Below are 19,722 nucleotides of genomic sequence, written 5' to 3' on the forward strand. Positions count from 1 at the left end.
GTAAGCTGGCTCGCAGCATGGAAGGTTTGTGTGTGTTAAAACAGACAAACACACACTGTGGCTGATGTTCACAGCTGATAACACACCAGTGAAGTTATAGTTAATGAATGAGTTAAACCAGTGGCCCACAGGACAGAAAACTCTCTGAAACAACCCCTCAGTTATCATTCGAACGCCTTCAAGCTGCAGCAGGAAGAGGAACATTAGCTTCATGTTGACTTGATGTTCTTTAAACAGGCCCCTGAACGCAGCATCGATGACTCACTTGACTGTTGGTCAATAGTTGAGAAACCGATTGATTTGACTGATTTTCACGTGAACACATGCAGGGAACACCTGGCTGCAGTTAAGTTGTGTCATTTTTTAACTGTTGGCTCGACATGAACTTCCTGAAAATAAAAGCACTTTGCGCGTGAACGTGAATGTGTCTCAGATTTCATCGTAATCTTTCATCACATCTGATGAACGTTTTAAAGAGATTCTTAGTCTGCAGTGATTCGTCTATATGTAAATTATGCCCCTTAACACTTCGGACGAAAATTACGTCGTTAGTCAAAATTAGGCGGAATTCGACCGGAAGTTTAGCGATTCTGCCTTCATAATAAAGGCTTAATGTTTGTAAATAAAAGTAAGAACAGGTGCAGCTGAAGGCCTCAGACTGTCAGAATCAGTTTTAAATTACTTCAGGTTTAGATATTCTGATTTTTTTTTGTCTGTTTCATATAGGCTTTAGGAATAATCCTTTATTATGAAAAGCTACTTAAAAACACATATTACAGGATTCAAAATCTGTATGAATTATGTTTTAAAAAATATATACTTAGAAAAAGGGCTTGTGTTTTAGTCTTTGAATCAGATTTATTGGGTTGTTTAATACACAAAATATTACAGGCCGACACTTTGCTTGTTTATTTTTTATCATGTGTGGAAAGTACTCAGACTAACTCAACGTGTGCTTCATTTAAAGAGGATCTCAAACTTTGACATAAAATAACATGGAGTTTAGTGTGCTCGTAATTCTGTAAATTCCCCACAAAGAGCAACAGTATGAGACAACTTTATTTTTAAGGCATGCAGCCAGACTAAAAGTTCATCCCAGGAAAGAAGCCACAGATCACTCAGAACAGGCGATATGATAACTAGCAGTGCAGTCATTAATTTATATCATCCTTTATTTACTGAACTGCAAGATGGGAATGTGAATTGTTTAGATATCTTTTATCAGTTCCTAACAGCCGGTTAACTCATTCAAGATATATGTATATTATATGGAAGAGTATAAGAATACTGTTGCCTTCAGATAAGTGTATAATAACACTTCCTTATGCTAGTTATTTCCAGATTACTTTGAAATGTTTTGGCAATAAAGAGCAAAAAAGCAAAATCCAGGGCCTTTTAAAATTTTGAAATGTTTCATGAATTATATTGCTTATTATCACATTTCTTTATAAAGACTTTAACTCTATGAAAGCCCGCGTGCTCTTTGTCGACGTTGGGTTTTTATTTTGAAAGGCAGCAGCGGAAACGGTGCGGCTGATGGCCGCCGGCTTGACTCTGGAGCCGCGCGCCGCGGCGGTGGGATGAGGGAGCGAGCAGCCGGGAGGAGGTGGAGTCTGTCCCAGCCTGCATCTGGCCCGCTCCCCTCTCTGTCACCCCGGGCCAAACCCGCCCAGCTCCTCTCACTCACTCGCCGCCTGTTCTCCCGCACGGCACGGCTCGGCTCGGCTCGGCACGGACATACACACACACACGCACACACACACACACACACACACAGCGAGGACTCGGAATGGAGACGGAAGGGAGCCAGAGCAGCCTGTCCACCGCGGACTCCCCTCACGACCCCTGGTAAAAAACTTTCTGTCGTAGCTCCGCACACACACACACACACACACACACTCAGCCTGAGAGTAAAATCTGAGATGATTCACTCTTAAAGTGCGTCTTTTCCTCCAGGATTACTCTTCCTAAGTTTATCTCACTGTGAATAAATCAGTTTCGACCTGTCTGAATCCCACTTCAGTGAAAATGGATATTCATCATATTTTCTCTTTTTCTCCACAGCAAAATGTTCATCGGTGGACTCAGCTGGCAAACAACACAAGGTAAATGTTCTCCCAGCAGCAGCTGCAGAAACTTGTATAAAAAACTGCATTTCTCAATATTTCAGTTTGCTTGCGTTGAATTTTGAGCTTTGCATGCTGCTGCAGAATGAATGCACCCATTCAGAAGTGCCATAGAATGAATGAGCGATTCTTCAAAGCTCATTAAAAAAGGCTGAAATGAGAAGATTCACTTTGTAGTAAGACGAGGGCTTTTAGTTGAAATGCTCATCTTATCTGAGTCCTGATCACACAGTGTGTGAACTCTGGTGAAATCTCAGGGAGAAAGTTGGACTCTTTGCTGATTTCCCATCAAAAAGTTGTCATTCGTGGTTAAGCTCTTGATTGCTGAAGTCACGCGTCCTCTCTCCTCCTCGCTTTGTTTCCCAGAGGGTTTGAAGGAGTACTTCTGCAAGTACGGCGAGGTGAAGGAGTGTATGGTGATGCGAGATCCGGTTACTAAGCGCTCGAGGTGAGGGAGCCGAGAGCCCGGCTGAAAGTTTATCTGACCTCCGTGATTCCTGCCTGCTTGTAACGTATCATTACATGTCAACATCAGTTTCTGTGTCATTAATACCCCCCCCCCTCCCTGATGTCTGCAGAGGCTTTGGATTCGTCACCTTTGTTGATCAGGCCGGCGTGGATAAAGTTTTGGCCCAAACCAGGCACGAGCTGGACTCCAAAACAGTGAGTTCTCTGTATTTACTTCCCACCACCGGCTAATCCCGTCGCTCACTGTTTGATGAGTGGATTTTCCCATAATCCCCTGCAGAGGTGTAACATTGCTACATGTTGGTGTGTTTACTGAGGTCCCACCATGCTGCTGTTTTCCTCAAACTGTGCCCGCTGCCACACCTCGGCCATGTTTCAGCCGGCGGTGGAGGCGCATGGACAATGTGCTCGGCCCAACAGGCGAGAAAATGTCACCCGGCGTCCATTTCCATAGAAACGGGGAGGGGGGGAGGCCTGCTCGCGCTGCCCGTCTGTGATTTGGTCTCTAAGACGAGTGAAGCAAAACTTTCTGTCTGCCTTTTTTTTTCATTCCTGAGGGTAGAAGCGACTCCAGGAAAGTTTCTGAATGGAAGCAGCAACCTGAAACCACAAGCAACAAACAAACAGCTTCCTGTTGCTCTCAGCGGACGCTGGCGGTGAAAACGGCGTGACACGTTCAGGCCTTTCACCTGTGTCACCTGTAGCTTCACATGTATGAATCTCAGAGTGTGTGTGTGTGTGTGTGTGTCTTTTTGTCAGTAATGAATGTGGGCCGGTCTGGGAACAATGTGGCCCGCTGGTCGCCATAGGGACCACTGCCCCCACCTCTCTCCTCTGTGGGAGTGGTGATGGCTGCGGGTTAGTCACTGTATTGAAATGAGGGGAGGCTGTTTCTTCCCCTTTTGTGCTCTGAGCGATGCACCTTCTCCAGCGTTGGGAGGACCAGCGGAGGAGCTGGGGAAGGAAAAGAAAGCCGAGCGTTTGCTGACAAACGGGTGGCGGCGTGAAGGCCGAGTTCTGTTCGACGGCGAAGTCAAACTGAATTCAGTTTTTTGTGTTTTTTTTTGGCGTCCCCGCTGCTGTAGTGTCACTTGCAGGCACGACAGCTATGACAAGTAGCGCCATCATGGTTGGACGCCACAAAGTCGCCATGGGGTTTGTTTCCATAGTGACACAGCCCCCCCCCCCCCCCCCCCCCCCACACACACACACACACACACACACACAGTTGAAGAATGACTCTGTCAGACAAAAACAGGAAGATAACAATGCACATCGTTTACAGTCATTTCTTGGAGAGCAGAAATGAAGACAGCATGAACTGTCACAGATAGCCGAGGTCAGATTCTGACGTTTATTCCCCCGGAGGTGACGAGTCCCTCCTGCAGGGGTTGAGCGGGCACAGCCTCGTGGGCCGCGGCGAGGCCCTTTGCGGCCGGCCGCTGGCGTTCAGAGAGTGTGCGCTTGGCGTGGAGAAGGCTCAGCGAGCGGCCACGGGGGCCGGATGGTGAGTAGAGTAGGCCTTTTAGACCGCTCACCCTGCCCCCTCTCCCTCGCTCTCATGCAGACAGGTTATCCTGTTAGAGGGGAGAGAAAAGTTCTCCAGTGGCAACAGAAAGAATGTGCCACGCTGTGACCGACTGAACCGCTCGCCGCTGGAATTAACAGAGCTTTGCACAGCCGAGAGGCTGAAGAGCAAATACAGTGCTGCGGAGGAATTTATTGGTCCTTATTGTGCTGAAGGACAGATGCGGCCTGGTTCTGACCAGCACAGGGAGGCAGCTTTTACTGATTTATAGAAGTGCTGCTCTGCTAGTCGCCCCTCTGGGTGCCCTCCCCAGCTTCCTGCTATCTGTGAAGGCGGCAGTGGCGGCGGCCGAAGCGAGCTGCACCTTTGTGGGACAAAGTTTCCATTCAAGTGCAGCTCAAAGGTGCACAGCAGAGAGCTTTACAACAGTCACACAGCTCTGCTGCACCGGGCATATTTGTGGCCCCGTTAACCATTTCCATGCTGACCTGAGCGAAAGACGGGGGAGGGGGGCATAAGACCCCCATCTGTGACTAGTATGGCCCTCTTAACTAATAGGATTGGAGTCAACGAGCTTGAGTTGCTCCTCAGAGATGTTGAGCGCCGGCCAATCGGCACGTTGCGTGGACTGTGTCGCCGGCTCAGGCCGTGACGGGCGGCGCGCTCGGCCAACCGCAGCGTAGCCGGGATGGAGCTGGTCAAAGGGGATTGGCCTGATTTCATAAACCTCTCCTGGAATTACGTTCAGCTTCTTCTCTGCTGCCGTGTGGAGAAGTTCGGCCTCTGGCGCCGTAAGGCTTCTTCTTCACGTGAGGTTTTCTGACATGTAGAAACACTCTGCTGTGGTTCTCCCTCATTAAAAACACTCAAATTTCTGAAAACACAAGAAGGAAGTGCTTTCTCAGAGTGAGCTCAGCTGCATGCTGGGCTGTGATTGGCTGCCAGAATAGATGTGATATCACAGTCGCACTCGTGCGTAAACACGTTAAACTCAGAGTTTCGGTAAGTATGAAGAGGCCGAGAGCGATCAGACCCTGCTCAAACATCCAGCTGAAGCGAGGATCACTTCCTGTGTCTAACGTCCACAGTTTCCCCCCCCTCCGATGTGCTGCCATGTGTTTGATTCTGTGTCTGTTTGTTTTTGAATGTGACAGGAGTGTTGGACATCGGGAGGGTTGGTGACCGGAGGTGACTATCAGAGTAGTCTAGCCACCATAGAAACTAAACAGTAGACTCTGCATCTGATCCTCCAGTCTTAGCCTTTAGTCTTCTCACTCTGCTCTCTAGAACAGACGAAGAAAGAGAAAAAAGTTGCGGTGAAGTCGACTCTGGTAAACGCATGCGGTTTACCACAGAGGCTGTAGCTCTCTACCGTAGTTCAACTCTACCCTCTCATGGTTGCGGACTAATCTTAGCGCTGTACTGTCTCACCGTCTGTTAGAGTAACAGTACAGTGTGGAGTAGTCTAGTTGTTCTCTAGCTCTGTTAGACCAGCGTAGACTAATATAGAGGTCTCAGTGTTCCAGCCGGCCTATGATTGCATCCTCATGGCTCCAGTCTGAACCTTGGTGACATTCAGTGGGCTCGGCCACATTTTCTCTAGATCCGTTTTGTTTGTAGTGTTCAGATTGGAAGGAGTGGCGGGGTGACGCCGGGGCGCGAACATAAGGAGCCGCAGGTTAGAGGACGATCCGGCGCTTTGACTGACAGCTCCCCGTCCTCTTCGCCCCCCCCCCCCCGCGTGTCCTCCCGCTCGGGCTCTCCTCGCCCGGCCGAGGCGTGTTTGTGATTGTAGCGCCTGTGTGAGATTCCAGGAGATCACATGTCACATGACGGTGGCGAGAGAGGCAGGGGTTCGCTGGACGTTCCCAGACATACTGAGCACACACGCACACACACACACACACACACACACACACACACACACACACCTCGTTTTAAACGAGGTTTCATCCTCATGTAAATATGTGTCATAATATCACATCACAGACTGATGCACAGTGAGTTCTGTGAAGGACCTTTAAAGGGCTGTTTCACCAGATTATGACAGCAGCAGCTACCTGAGCAGGTAGTTCTGGTTTTCAGTCGCAGTCTTTGAGACTTTTGTCAGGAAGTCAGCGGAAGTTAATTTCTGGTGCTCAACGAGCATCAGTCAATACTGCAGCCACTTATTTCACAACTCTTCACACAGTCTCATCACCAACCTGCACCACCACCAACAGCTAAACTCACCTGGACCAACAGCTAAACTCACCTGCACCAACAGCTAAACTCACCTGCACCTCCACCAACAGTTAAACTCACCTCCACCTGCACCTCCACCAACAGCTAAACTCACCTCCACCTGCACCTCCACCAACAGCTAAACTCACCTGCACCAACAGCTAAACTCACCTCCACCAACAGCTAAACTCACCTGCACCTCCACCAACAGTTAAACTCACCTCCACCAACAGCTAAACTCACCTCCACCTGCACCTCCACCAGCAGCTAAACTCACCTCCACCTGCACCTCCACCAACAGCTAAACTCACCTGCACCAACAGCTAAACTCACCTGCACCTCCACCAACAGTTAAACTCACCTCCACCAACAGCTAAACTCACCTCCACCTGCACCTCCACCAACAGCTAAACTCACCTGCACCAACAGCTAAACTCACCTGCACCTCCACCAACAGTTAAACTCACCTCCACCAACAGCTAAACTCACCTCCACCAGCAGCTAAACTCACCTCCACCTGCACCTCCACCAGCAGCTAAACTCACCTCCACCTGCACCTCCACCAACAGCTAAACTCACCTCCACCAACAGCTAAACTCACCTCCACCTGCACCTCCACCAGCAGCTAAACTCACCTCCACCTGCACCTCCACCAACAGTTAAACTCACCTGCACCAACAGCTAAACTCACCTCCACCAACAGCTAAACTCACCTGCACCAACAGCTAAACTCACTTGCACCTCCACCAACAGCTAAACTCACCTCCATCAGCAGCTAAACTCACCTCCACCTGCACCTCCACCAACAGCTAAACTCACCTCCACCAACAGCTAAACTCACCTGCACCAACAGCTAAACTCACCTGCACCTCCACCAGCAGCTAAACTCACCTCCAACATGTGAAACACCTCACACTCGTCTGGAAATAACATCTGGCAGCAACACACACTGACAGCAGGTTTCACATCACATCAGTCACTCGAGTACAGAATAAAACCTCTGGACTCGAGCATGTAAACAGAATAATCCTTTATTCTCTGTATGTCTTTGCATTTAGTAATTTACATGTGAAAAATAAAAAGTTAAACTCCAGGCCAGCTTTAATAATTTACCAAAAACCCATGAACAACACACAGAGTATCCTCACTGACTCTTCTTCTAACAATCAGCTGTTTGGAATGATCATTATTTCCTTCTGCTGTAAATATTCTGCTCAGATTTTCTTTATATTTCAATGTGGTTTCTGCAGAAATGTGCGATCGCTGCGTGTTTGCAGCAGGTTTGAAGGCAGTGTTGTGCAGGTGGTGGACGGTGAAGGAGAAAGGAGTTCATGGACTTTGGAAAATGTGCTCACTGAGAGCAGAGAAATGATTCACAGTTTTGGTCCACAGAGACTTGAGTTTCGCTGACGGTGAAGAGTTTTAACAGTGTGGCTTCAGTGCTGGAAACTGGAAGAAACGTCTTTATGTTGCAGTTACTTTGGATAAATCACAGACTTCACTGTGAGCGCTGTCACTTCAGCCACTTCCTACCAGATAAACAGCTCCCATTGAAACATGGATGATTCAGACTAACAGCGACATTCTGGATAAATAAAACCAAAACTGTCTGCAACCAGATACGACCAGAGGGAGAAAACACACACACATCAACAAACGGCAGCAGTGTGTTGGGTCCAGGACGTAGTCAGAGCCCGGTCGACTGTCTGAAGCAGCTTAGAATGAGAAACATCTGTTGACTTGCAGGTTTCCCTTCAGGTGAACGGCGTCGCTCTGGTTTCCAGCACGGCGATGCTCGAGCACGATGCTCCTCTTTTCATCACTGCTTTGCTTTAGGATGGTGAATACGCCGAGCCGGGCCGGGAGGTGACGGGTCGGTACAGATGAGAGATGAGGCTGTGATGTCACCAGGGGAAGGCGACAGGTTGCTGGCTCACCTGTCTCACCACACAACACTAACCTGTCCTTCTTCTTCTTCTGTCCTCTCTCCCGCAGATCGACCCAAAGGTTGCGTTCCCACGCAGAGCTCAGCCCAAGGTGAGTCAAACCGCCTCCTGCTGTCAGGTGTGTGTGTGTGTGTGTGTGTCTGCCGCAGGTCAGCGCGCGTGGAGCGTTTCTTATCGTACACCGAAGAACACGAGTCACGTGATCAGGTGTTCACAAAAAGGTTGACGACTCTCGAGACGCTCGCTATTGTTAAAGCCGCTGAAACGTCTGTATTGTGTTTCAGGGACGTTCTGTCCTCAGCCGGTTTGTCTCACGGTGCAGAGAGGAGGACAGTTCAGGGGAGGAGACACGTGTGTCCTCACAGCAGCTTCTCTAACAGATAGAAGAAAAATAGAGTGTGTTGATCCAGAGTTCATCAGGATGAAACTAGAAAATAAACCGTAAAAAAAGACCAACAAGAATCACTGAAATTACTTCATTAACTCACCTGGTCGAGCACGAGCCAGGTGTCAAGGCTTTACCGCGTTTTTTTTTTAATTTGCAGTGCTGCTCTAATGTTTGACTTTAAACCTCCTGTTATATCCTGTTAGCGCGAAACATACGAGACATGCATGTCGTCTCTTCAGAGGACAGGAAGTGGAGGCGATGCAGAATAACGTCCAACAGAGGAAACTTTATTCACAGGCCGTGTTTGGTGTGAGTCAGCGAACGTCACACAAACCAGACGAGACTTTAAGACACAAATCATGTTTGAAAATATTGTTTATTGACGGCAGTAATTAATCTCACTCAGGTGCCTTTTATTGGACCTCGCTGTTGATCTTAACTAACACAAAATGTGAGAAAATTATCGTAAAAATACAGGAAATATTTAGCGTCTGTTTGTGTCACGTTTCCACCTGAACAAAGCTTCAAATTGCAGTTGTGAGAAAAGAAATTAAAATCTATTATACTATTTCTTAAAATAAAGTAGTCATAGTGTTTAAGTAGTAGAATGAACTATAATTGTGTGTAATTATTGGAACCATTACTGTCGCATTTGGGCCAAAGATCCTTATTTGAAGCCCCTTTCAGGAGAAATATCCTTGAATTAAAATGTGCAGGACGATGACAGACAGGATGTGTTGATCGTCTTTTCTCCTCTTCCAGTTAGTGACTCGAACCAAGAAGATCTTCGTGGGAGGCCTGTCAGTGAACACGACCATCGAGGACGTCAAACAGTACTTTGACCAGTTTGGGAAGGTGAGCGTCAGAGCCGCCGGGCTCTCACTCCGCGGTGCAAACCTTAGCATCAGCAGGGCCGAGCAGAATCGACATGAGGATTAGTTTGTCAGTTATGATGGATTTGCATAAGCCGGCCCGAGCGCGGAAACAAATCAACAGCTTAGAAACACGTAGCGGCGCGTCCCGGCAGCTCGGCCGAGCCGCGTCCGGCACGAACGAGCCGAGAAAAACTTCACATGGAGCGGAGCGAGCGCCCGGAGGCGAAGGGGTTACTGCGAGGAGGTGGAGGAGGGCGAGAAGAGGAGGGAAGGAAGGGAAAAATAACGAGGCCGAGAGGCTCCGGGAGCAGCAGGCGAAGTTCGGGGGGACTTGAAGAGGGAGGGAGGGGGGAGAAAAGTTTTGTAGTGAGTGTGTGGTGATGGTGAAGAAGGAGGAGGGATTATCAGAATCTGAATTAATCTGATGTAACAGCTGCTCCTACCCACAACCCCCTCCTGGCCCGTTACCGTGGTGACCTGGCTTGCCCATTGTCCCCCAGTAATTCTGTGGGTAAGGGGGTTTTGTTCTGAAGGAGGAGGGATGAGGTGGTGTTAGCATGCGAGTGTGTCGGGTGGGGGTCAGCTCAGGAGTTTAGTGTGGATAAAAAACGAGCCGAGCGACGCAGAAAACGCCGAAAACTCATCGCTCGGCCTTCGTCTTCGTCTTCGTCTTCGTTTGTCCGTTAATGTTTCTGCATAAAGTTTAGTGAAAGTTCTTGAATTGTGAGGAGTCTGAAAGAGGCGAGGCGGAGAATAGATGATGGGCTGACAAAGGCAGCAAGCGGGGAGGGAGGGCCTGATGGAGGGAGGTTTGTGGAGGCGTAAGAGAGGGAACTGGGGCAAAGATTTTTTTTTTGGGGGGGGGGTTACGAGGGCCATTATGCTTCAGTACAAAGCTACACAAATATTTTGTTAGTTTGTTCAGAAGTGATCTGCATGCTGGAAGTTTCTGGATGCTTCAGACTGTGGTGTGTGTGTGTGTGTGGGGGGGGGGGGGGGGGGGGCTCAGTAACATGCTGGTCTGAAGTGTGTGAATCAGACAAAACAGTAAAAAATCAAGTTTTCAGCTCGCAGGCGAAACTTTTGAAAGTCGAACACGTTTCCGCCACCGTGTTGTTTCCGACCGGTGGCGTTTTCTGCTCGGCGCCGAAGCTCGGGCCCCCAGCTTCCCCGCGCTCCCTCCTCAATCATAACGTCCAGATGAATTTTGCCGAGAGAGATATCGAGGGATGGACGGTGAAATGTAGGCTCCAGCCATCCATGGAAGTTCCTGATTAGACTGCCTCGCTGGACCTTTTGTGTCCCGTCCTGGGGAGGACAAAGGAGCGCGGAGAGGGATGGGCAGGGGACAACGGGGAAGATGAGAGGTGGAAAAAAAGAAGGATAAGAGGGAATATTGTCCGGCGGTACGCCGTTAAAACGCTCGCTGTTTGAAATACGGAGCGGCGAGGTGCAGCCGGGGTGTTTTGATCGGGCGCAGTTTCACTTCTCTTCGGGTTCGTATCGGTTCCCGTGCGCTCGCTTTGCTAAGTCTGGCTTTTATCGTGAGCTCAGAGGGGGGTCTCGGGCATCTTCCTCTTACAGACTGTCAGACGTTTTGGACTAAAGCGTCTCTAAACTGCAGAAATAACGAGACGCAGATGAACGTGTTGCAGACGTCCAGCAAATGTCAAGCAGCGACTGAAGAGGCATCAGAGTAACAGGTCTCCTTTCACACTGACACTCCTCACTCACCTTTGACCTTTCTGAAGGCAACCTGCCCCCAGGGGTCCACACACACACACACACACACAGTGCTCTTCACTGAGTATGTGTGAGTGTGTGACTATGACAGATTGTTCAGTGGATCACGTCCAGTAAACTTATTATAGACCAAGAGCACAGATTCATTTACCAAATGTTTATCTGGACGTCTGGAGAATAAACATGTCAGCTCGTGTCAAGAGAGGAGAGAAAAACCAGCAGAGACCGAGAGAGAGCATGTCAGTGTGTGTGTGTGTGTGTGTGTGTGTGTGTGTGTGTGTGTGTGTGTGTGTGTGTGTGTGGAACAGACACCTGTGTCTTTGCTCCATAAAGGGAGGCCGGGCTGGAGGGAGAGGTCAAAGGGAGAAGAGGAGGAGGAATTATGGCTGACTGTGCCAACAAACAAAGCCTCCAGGCCTCTTTGTTCTCCCTCTGCCTTTGTCTCCTCTTTTCTCCTCCCTTTCCACTTTGACCCAATCTTTTTTTTTTCCTTCCCCTCTCTTGCAGGACTCTCTGTGCTCTCTTTCACCATATCTCCACCTGTCGCTATTCCTCTCGCTATCGGCTCTCCCCTCTCATCGCGCCTCCACCTGCCCACAGGATTCACCTTTCTGCTCGTGGCCGGCTGCAGAGTTTCTCTCTTTGCAGCCTCTTTGTCTCACTGGCGCTCTCCCACTATTCATAAGGCATATTTGATGTTGGCCCGAGCTCTTTTATATGGACTTTTTGTACAGTTGCCATGGGAATGTCAAACTTTGGAGGGGAGGATTATGGGCTCTCTGTGAGAGGGGTTGTGACTCGGGCAGTTTAGCAGCAAACATAACTTCCAGCTTTCGCTGCCGCCCGTTCCGTCTGTTAGTCACGTCCAGCAGCAGCTTGTCGTACAGTATTTCTTCATATTTTCCCGTCTTCGCCCCCTCGGCCTCCTCTTTGTAACCTGTCGCTCGTCTCCGGCCCCCTCCTCCCTCGCCCCCTCCTCTCTGTCCATCTGTTGCTGAGCCTCCCTGCAGAACTTGAGAAGGGCTGAGGTCAGGCAATATGCCGCGTGGCGAGAGCGAGCGCAGCTAAAAAACTGTCTGTTTGTCTCCCCTCAGGTCGACGACGCCATGCTCATGTTCGACAAGACCACCAACAGACACAGAGGTGAGACTGCCTGACCCCTCTCCCCGTCCCCTAGTTCGCCACAGCTCTCTACTCTTCGTCGATTTGCTCCTCTTCCTCCAGGCCTTCCCCGGTGTCTATTGATCCCCTCCACCTCCCCCCGCGGGCCTCCTTCCTGTGGGCTGAGCTGGAGGAGACGAACGGGGCTAGTCTAATTAGCCAGTCCGTTAATCTGGATCAGGATAAAGCCTCCTTAAGCACCTCCTCCCCACCCTGGGACTGATCGATTATGACAGCCTACCAGCTTTGCCCGGCCTTCTGGCCAGGAAGGGAGGGAAGAAGGGATGAGTGCAGAATAGCGTTGGAAGGGGGGAAGGGGGGCAAATGTGCTAAGCAGCTATTACAGCACTGATTACTGGAGGCTATTAGCTGCACTGCTGCCCTGAAAGGCCCACTGTCTGAACCCGCCATGCTGCGTGCAACAGTTCTAACCTCGCCTTGTCCTCGTCAGGGTTCGGCTTTGTGACGTTCGAGAACGAGGACGTGGTGGAGAAAGTCTGCGAGATCCACTTCCATGAGATCAACAACAAGATGGTGAGCGGCGGCTCGTCTCTGACGCCTCGCGTTATGCAGAAACCAGAGGTGCTGATGTGTGTTTTGTCTGGAAACAGGTGGAGTGCAAGAAGGCTCAGCCCAAGGAGGTGATGTCCCCCACGGGCTCGGCCAGGGGGCGCTCTCGTGTGATGCCCTATGGAATGGACGCGTTCATGCTGGGCATTGGTATGCTGGGTAAGGTGGTATTGATCAGGAGCGGAAGGATGTGGCAGCACATGTGACCCTGACAGTAACTGTTCCTGCACCACGGCCGCAGCAGCCTTAAAGGTCACATGATGCGTCATGTGGAGAGAGCTGACCACTTAGCAGGAGCTCTCCGCCGTGCAGCTGCGATTATTTAGACCTCTGAGAAGTGATGGAGGCTGGGCACGCTGCCTCTAAGCCTCCGCTATCAGTCATAAACACTTCCTACATTTCCCAGAATGCACCCCCTCAAACCTCCACTTTGTAGCACTTGTTATAAAAAATGCAACACTGATGACATCACCATGACAACATCAGGGCTAGTTTTTTAAACTCCTAAGTTTGTTTTCACCTGAGGCTGAGTAGCACTCCTCACGACAGGTAAACTGAAGCTCGGGTGTAAAAATAGTTGAACGGCCCTTTACCTGCTCTGATCCTCTCATTCCCCTGAACATTATCCTCTGCAGTGGAGCCAACTCGTTAACAGGTTTTATTTGTGCTCACAGCAGTCAGGACCTGTTTGTGCAGCCCAAGCCAGCCTTGCTGCACCGATGCTGCCACCTACTGTTCAGTCTGAGAACAGCAGCTCCGAGTAGCCTGAAGATGAAGGGACGTGCCAACACACTTTTAAAAATTAAAAATATTAAATTAGGTGTGGTGCCTGTACCAGAAAACATGATTACTGTGTGTGTGAACGTTCTGAGGTCAGTTCTCCAGGTGTCAGGTTGTATGTGCAGGAAATCTGTGTGTGTAATGTGCACTGCTGGGAGTCAAACAGAAGACAAAGCCCACAGGTGTAGAGTAACACTCACCTGCACAGACAGTACCAGGCGTCACTGTTAGAGGGCAGCCACACTCACCTGTCACTCTGTTTGTTTAGCACTGATTCTGGTTTACCTGCTAAGTTTGCGTGTCGTTGTTGGCGCTCCTTGGTGTTTGCAGTGAACCAGGTGTTGACGGTGGTTCTGTTTCCTCAGGTTATCCAGGCTTCCAGACCGCCACCTACACCAGTCGGAGCTACGCTGGCATCACTCCTGGATATACCTACCAGTTCCCTGGTAATCACAGCACACTCTGCCCCTGACACACCGCCACATGTACCGAGAGAGAGATACACAGCCATATTCAGCTAGCAGTTAGCAGGTGTTCAGGTGTAGCATGGTGACTGCTCACCTGGAATTCAATGAAAGTGCTGACACTGAAATCATCCTGTGTCCCCTGAAGCCTGACTGGAAGGAATCAACTTATCAGAAGGAAGTAACACGCTCGCTCCAAAGTTCAATCATCTTTAATGATGAAGTCTGGAGAAGCAGGAGCTGCTTCCTGTAATCAGCTAAATGCTAACATGCTGTAGTAGATCAGCATGGTACAGAAGCATCCCAGCTAACACCAACGGTCAGCGGATCATTTTCAAAATGTTCTAATAACCACAAGAAGAAACGTTGTGTGTAAGAACGCTTAATAAATGTTCCCACAACCAAAGAATAATGTTCCCAGAACTTTGCTAGCTGGGATGCTAACATTTGCTAATTAGCATCAAAAAGTACCAAGATGCCATGTCACTAATTAATTATGAACCAAAGTTTTGTAACAAACTGAAATCATGACCTGCTACATGACAAGTCAGAGAGTCGCTGCAGGAAGTATTATTTATCCTGTGAACACCTTGAATATCTGCAACAAAAACCTCATGGTGGCGCTAGAGCAAAGGTCAGGAGCTCGCTGGAGTCAGGAGGAATCATCCTCTGTACGAGAATTCATGGCGATCCATCCGAACCCTCCGGGTGGAGCAACGTGGTGGATGGACTGACGGAGGCCAGCTGCAGCTGAAGGTGTTTTACTCTCCAAGCAGCAGTGAACAGCAGCAGTGAGACAGGATGAGTCCGGTGTCAGCGCTCTCATGACCTGGTCAATAAAGTTCGACCTGTGTTGAACCGACAGAAGACTCGCTGTCACAAATACAAACATGTTTCCATAGAAACGCGTGACATGATGTGAGAGTAAATGGCTGCTTGTAAATATCAGGGAGTGGAATTGCATCTGCTTAGCTGTGTGTGCGTGTGTGTGTGTGTGTGTGTGTGTGTGTGTGTGTGTGTGTATTAGCCTGAGTATGAAGTGTATGAAGTTCAGAACGAATCAGAATTAGCTGTTAAAGTTGGATTTTTTACGTATTGATGAATTGAAGTTATTGGTTTGTATGATAGAATTGATCAAACTGTAACATTTGCTGTATTTCTTGCTCTTCTATAATGATTTTAACACTTTGTGAACTGTAAAGCGTTCTTCCATCCTTTAATTCCATGTGCTCCGTGTCCATACGTCCTGTCCATACGTCCTGTCCGTACGTCCTGTCCTCACCTCTGAGGTGTGTCCCTGCCTCTGTGTGTGTGTGTGTGTGTTGTCCTTGCTGCCGGTGGTGGTGTGTGTCTCAACAGCACTCTGATGTTTCTGTTTTAGAGTTCCACTTAGAGAGGACCCCCCTTCTGACTTCACCCCACCCCCCTGAGCTCACAGGTCAGTCAGTCCCTCCTCTGGACTTTACAAGCAGCGTGCTGTCGGTCTGCTAAACGCCACGCTAACGGCTGACCGCTCTTTGGTTTGCATGTTTGTGTTTGTCGGTCCTCCTCGGCCTCGGCTGAAGGCAGGACCGCTGACAGTAATGAGGAAGGTTTTATTGTTCGCCTGAAAGTCTTCCTCCAGTGACCGCTTTGTTCTCTGTGATCAACTTCTATCTGCACTTTCTTTTTTCTCACATTTTGACAACCTCACCGGGTCACTGGAGCGAGACTTTGACTTCTGTTATTAGTTAGTAGTTACGTGTTTGCACACCAGCACATTTAACCTTTTCTTTTCTGTCTCTTTAGCCATTCCTCTCACTGCATATGGACCAATGGCGGCGGCGGCGGCGGCAGTAGTTAGAGGTATCAGAACAGCTTCTTTTGTCTGATCGTGGCCTTAAATCAAATTCAGTTTTATTGTTTCAGACACTGAACATGAGAACTTAAGGACAGCCTCTTCATGATATTCAGAATTCAACAGAATATTGAACTTTTCAGCCCTCTCGCTAACGGCTAATATTGCTACATGGTATCATATAAATGTGTAGCATCTTGTAGTATATGATTGTTAGTCTCCGTGGTAACAGGAGCCACATGTGATGCTGCTAAATATTCAACTGAAACAGAATCACAAAGAGGCTGAAATAAAAGAAATTTAGAAAAGTTATTTTAACCTGCAGTTATTGACTTTTGGCCACTGGGGGGCAGCAGAATCAACGTTTGCTTATTTACACACTGAGCACAAACTGAGCGACATTAGTATTCAATTGGGGTTTAACTCTCCTTTTAGCTCCATTGTTGGTCTCCACCTACAAATATCTGGCTCTGTAGCTGTGAACTGTGCTCACCAGCTAGCTGCTAACTGCTAAACCAAAGCGTCCTGAAATGTATTGAACTGAAGTCTTTGAGTCTTTGAATTGTGGTTGTTCGTGGTTTTCTTTTAGGCTCCACTCCGTCTCGCTCTGCTGGGTTTTTGGGGACGAGCAGCCCGGGCCCGATGGCGGACCTTTATGGAACAGCCAGTCAGGAGTCGGCCGTCAGCAGTTACCTGAGCGCTGCGAGCCCCGCCCCGAGCACCGGATTCAGCCACAGTCTGGGGGTGAGATGAACAGTTTCTGTCCCTTTGAAAGCTTCGCCCGTATGTGTGAAATTACAGGCGTGTTTCCGTCAAACGCTGCAGGAACAACGTTACGACCTTTTACTCTCAGCTGCTTCCTCTTTAATATCACTTTAATGTTTTCTCCATCTGCACCTGCTGTGTGGTGCACATTCACTCCAAAACAGATTTTTTATGGTGGGCTGGGGGGCTTTCTGGGGCAGCAGAGGCTAGCTGTTTTCTGTTTTTGTGCTAAGCTAAGCTAATCAGCTGCTGGCCATAGCCTTATATTTAACACGTAGTCATGTAACGTGTCATTTAACTCTCTGTAAGAAAGCGAATATTCCCACATTTGAAGAATCTGTTTCCTTTCTGAAGTTTTTGTGATATTGTGTCCAAACAGCGAACTTGAACCTTGAATGTTTGCTCTCACAGGGTCCTCTGATCGCCACAGCCTTCACTAACGGCTACCACTGAGAGCGTAAGTCGGCCTCTTGCTCGTCACATCTTGTTTTGAAGCTTTCAGACCGACCCGTGAGTAATCCGGGTGGCTTTTGTGTCAGTGCAGAGCTGCAGACTGAGAGCTGGAAGGAGTTGAAGCTGCTTTGGAGCTGATCTGGCCCGTCTCTGTCCAGCCCACCTCTCCGGCCGGGCGGCCGAACCTTCACCCCCTCCGCCCCGGCCGACCCTACTGACGCCTCACTAAACTCCACCTCCTGAGAAAAAGAAGAAAAAGTTCATAAAAGGAGCGGAAATGTCACTACATGTAATAGCAACACCTGCAGATGCTGTATTTTTAGTGTTTTCTTTCTGTTTTGTTTGACCTTGCTGTTTTTTGTGATGGCTGCGTTGTTTCTTTATCTGTTTCGGACGTGTTTTATTGGCTTGAGAGGAGAAACATCTCCAGCTGAAGCTTGTTTGAAGGTCAGAAGCTGTAATTTGTGCTGGAAAACTGTATATTTGTCACTAGTTGATACTGAATTTTAACAAAACATTTGTGATTAATACTATTTCTTGAACATGTGTCACAGACTGTATATCTTGGTAGGTTTTTAACTTGTTACACTAATAATGGTCACTCGACAAAGGTCATTAGTCACAGTTACATAATAGGCCGACATGAGCTGTACAATTCTGTAAAATATTGTAAATACGACTGGTTTCTGGGGGGGCTCTGCTGATTTTTGTGTGTGGGAGGTGGGAGGCTTTTGGAGAAATGGTACGATTCTTATGCGTTGGAAAGCTCGACTGTTACGCGTCGTAGTTTCACATGGAGGTCGAGAACATCTCGCTGCGTTCGACGTCGGTGTCGGAGCAGCCGGTGAAGACGAGCCGAGACATTCGGGCTGCGCCGGGTGTGAAGACGCTCCTCCGTCAGAGGAAAAACATGCTGTTTTCTTACTTTGTCATTTCGTTGTTTGAACTGTGATCTGTGATGATGATTGTCTGTGAAGGAACACGAAGGCCTCGTTTGCAGGAGCGCTCATGCGCGGCTAACGCTGCAGGTTGCGCTGATGTTCGCGTGAGCGCCTCGTGTGGTTTTCTACACATTGGTTTCCAATGTGCCATGTGCTGTTTTTGGGGGAAGGTACCTCAGTTGCAAATGTGAAATTTTAATCTGATTTTTTTTGTTGTTGTTACATTAACATCTTTGTCAAAGTGTGGATGGTGGAGCCTTTTAGAAAGGTGGCTTTTCCAACAGGAAGTGGGGTCTTATGAACTTGTCTACCTGTCACCTGCCCAGTCCATCACTGCGTTTCCACTGGAGGTCACAGCCTGTAGCAACGCGTCAGCTAATCTTAGACCAAAACGATGATGTGCAGATCTGCTGCGTCGATGTTTCTCCTCGGATTGTTAGCTGCAGAACGAAGCGCCGGGTTTCACGTTTTGATACTGTCACTGCTGCGAGCCGCCCCGGTGGTTCATACTTTGATGCTGTTTTCACTGAAAAATAACAATCCTGTCGACACTGTAACATTTTCTGATTTTCTTTTTCCTGTCATGTTTATTCCTTTGAAAAAAAAACAACTTTTTAAAATTCCTAATAAATTATTTTAAAACATTCCATTAATGAGTCCTGCTTCACTTCTTCTGTTCGTTGTTTCTGAGTGAGAAATTCTGATTATTTAACATTTGTGAAGCCATTTTTTGCTGCGTGTTCACACGTCTGTCAGGACTGCACACACCTGGTGTCACCTGTAACCGACACGCCAACGTGGAGAAATCTCATTTAACGAGCACTGAGGAAGAACTTAATATAACCCTGTTTACACTGTAAAGAGAGCAACAGTGCTGTTGTTCTAATATCTTCTCTCACTGTGCCAAATGTGGAATAAATTACTATGTGTAGTGTAATTAAAAAAAAAAAATCTAAATATTCTCTTGTTCTCACTGTTTCATGACAGGAAACTGAATATTTTGGGTTGTAGACAGAACCAACAGTTTCTGAGCGTTCAACTCTTCATAAAGAATTAATGAGGTTTCTTATTCCAAACTTAAACTTTGATGGTCACATATTTAACCGTGAATATTTAAAGATCCTCTCGACACACAGAAAATACTCTGCTTGGAATAATAATCTGTGTCTGTGCATTGTTGGGGAACTGGTCGACACTTTTCACCATTTTCTGACATTTTATACACCAAACAACTATCTAATCAATTAATTTATACACCAAACAACTAACTAATCAATTAATTTATACACCAAACAACTATCTAATCAATTAATTTATACACCAAACAACTATCTAATCAATTAATTCAGAAAGTAATTGACAATGAAAGCAAGCATTAATTGCAGCCCTAAAATGAATACAGGTTTTTACTAATTTACTATTCTGTGCTAGTTTGCAATAAATTTGTCCATATG

General features: G+C 48.0%; 1 protein-coding gene across 3 annotated transcripts; it reads left to right on the top strand.

Moving 5' to 3' along the window:
* The first annotated feature begins 1,702 nt into the window (after window positions 1–1,702).
* On the top strand, window positions 1,703–18,841 carry msi1b (musashi RNA binding protein 1b). 3 transcript variants are annotated; one of them, XM_041936699.1, is made up of 15 exons: window positions 1,703–1,848; window positions 2,065–2,105; window positions 2,493–2,574; window positions 2,705–2,789; window positions 8,341–8,382; window positions 9,442–9,534; window positions 12,392–12,440; window positions 12,910–12,992; window positions 13,070–13,187; window positions 14,174–14,254; window positions 15,654–15,710; window positions 16,061–16,117; window positions 16,699–16,853; window positions 17,286–17,331; window positions 17,414–18,841. In XM_041936699.1, the coding sequence occupies exons 1-14, from the start codon at window positions 1,790–1,792 to the stop codon at window positions 17,325–17,327; spliced, it is 1,044 nt and encodes a 347-aa protein (XP_041792633.1). In that variant the 5' UTR covers window positions 1,703–1,789; the 3' UTR covers window positions 17,328–17,331; window positions 17,414–18,841. The 3 variants fall into 3 exon arrangements, with proteins under 3 accessions (XP_041792633.1, XP_041792630.1, XP_041792631.1); XM_041936696.1 differs by having other exon boundaries at window positions 1,719–1,848; window positions 17,419–18,841; XM_041936697.1 differs by lacking the exon at window positions 15,654–15,710 and having other exon boundaries at window positions 1,719–1,848.
* Window positions 18,842–19,722: the final 881 nt, after the last annotated feature.

Source organism: Chelmon rostratus, chromosome 5 (genome assembly GCF_017976325.1).
Source record: "Chelmon rostratus isolate fCheRos1 chromosome 5, fCheRos1.pri, whole genome shotgun sequence".
NCBI classification, from domain to species: Eukaryota; Metazoa; Chordata; class Actinopteri; order Chaetodontiformes; family Chaetodontidae; genus Chelmon; species Chelmon rostratus.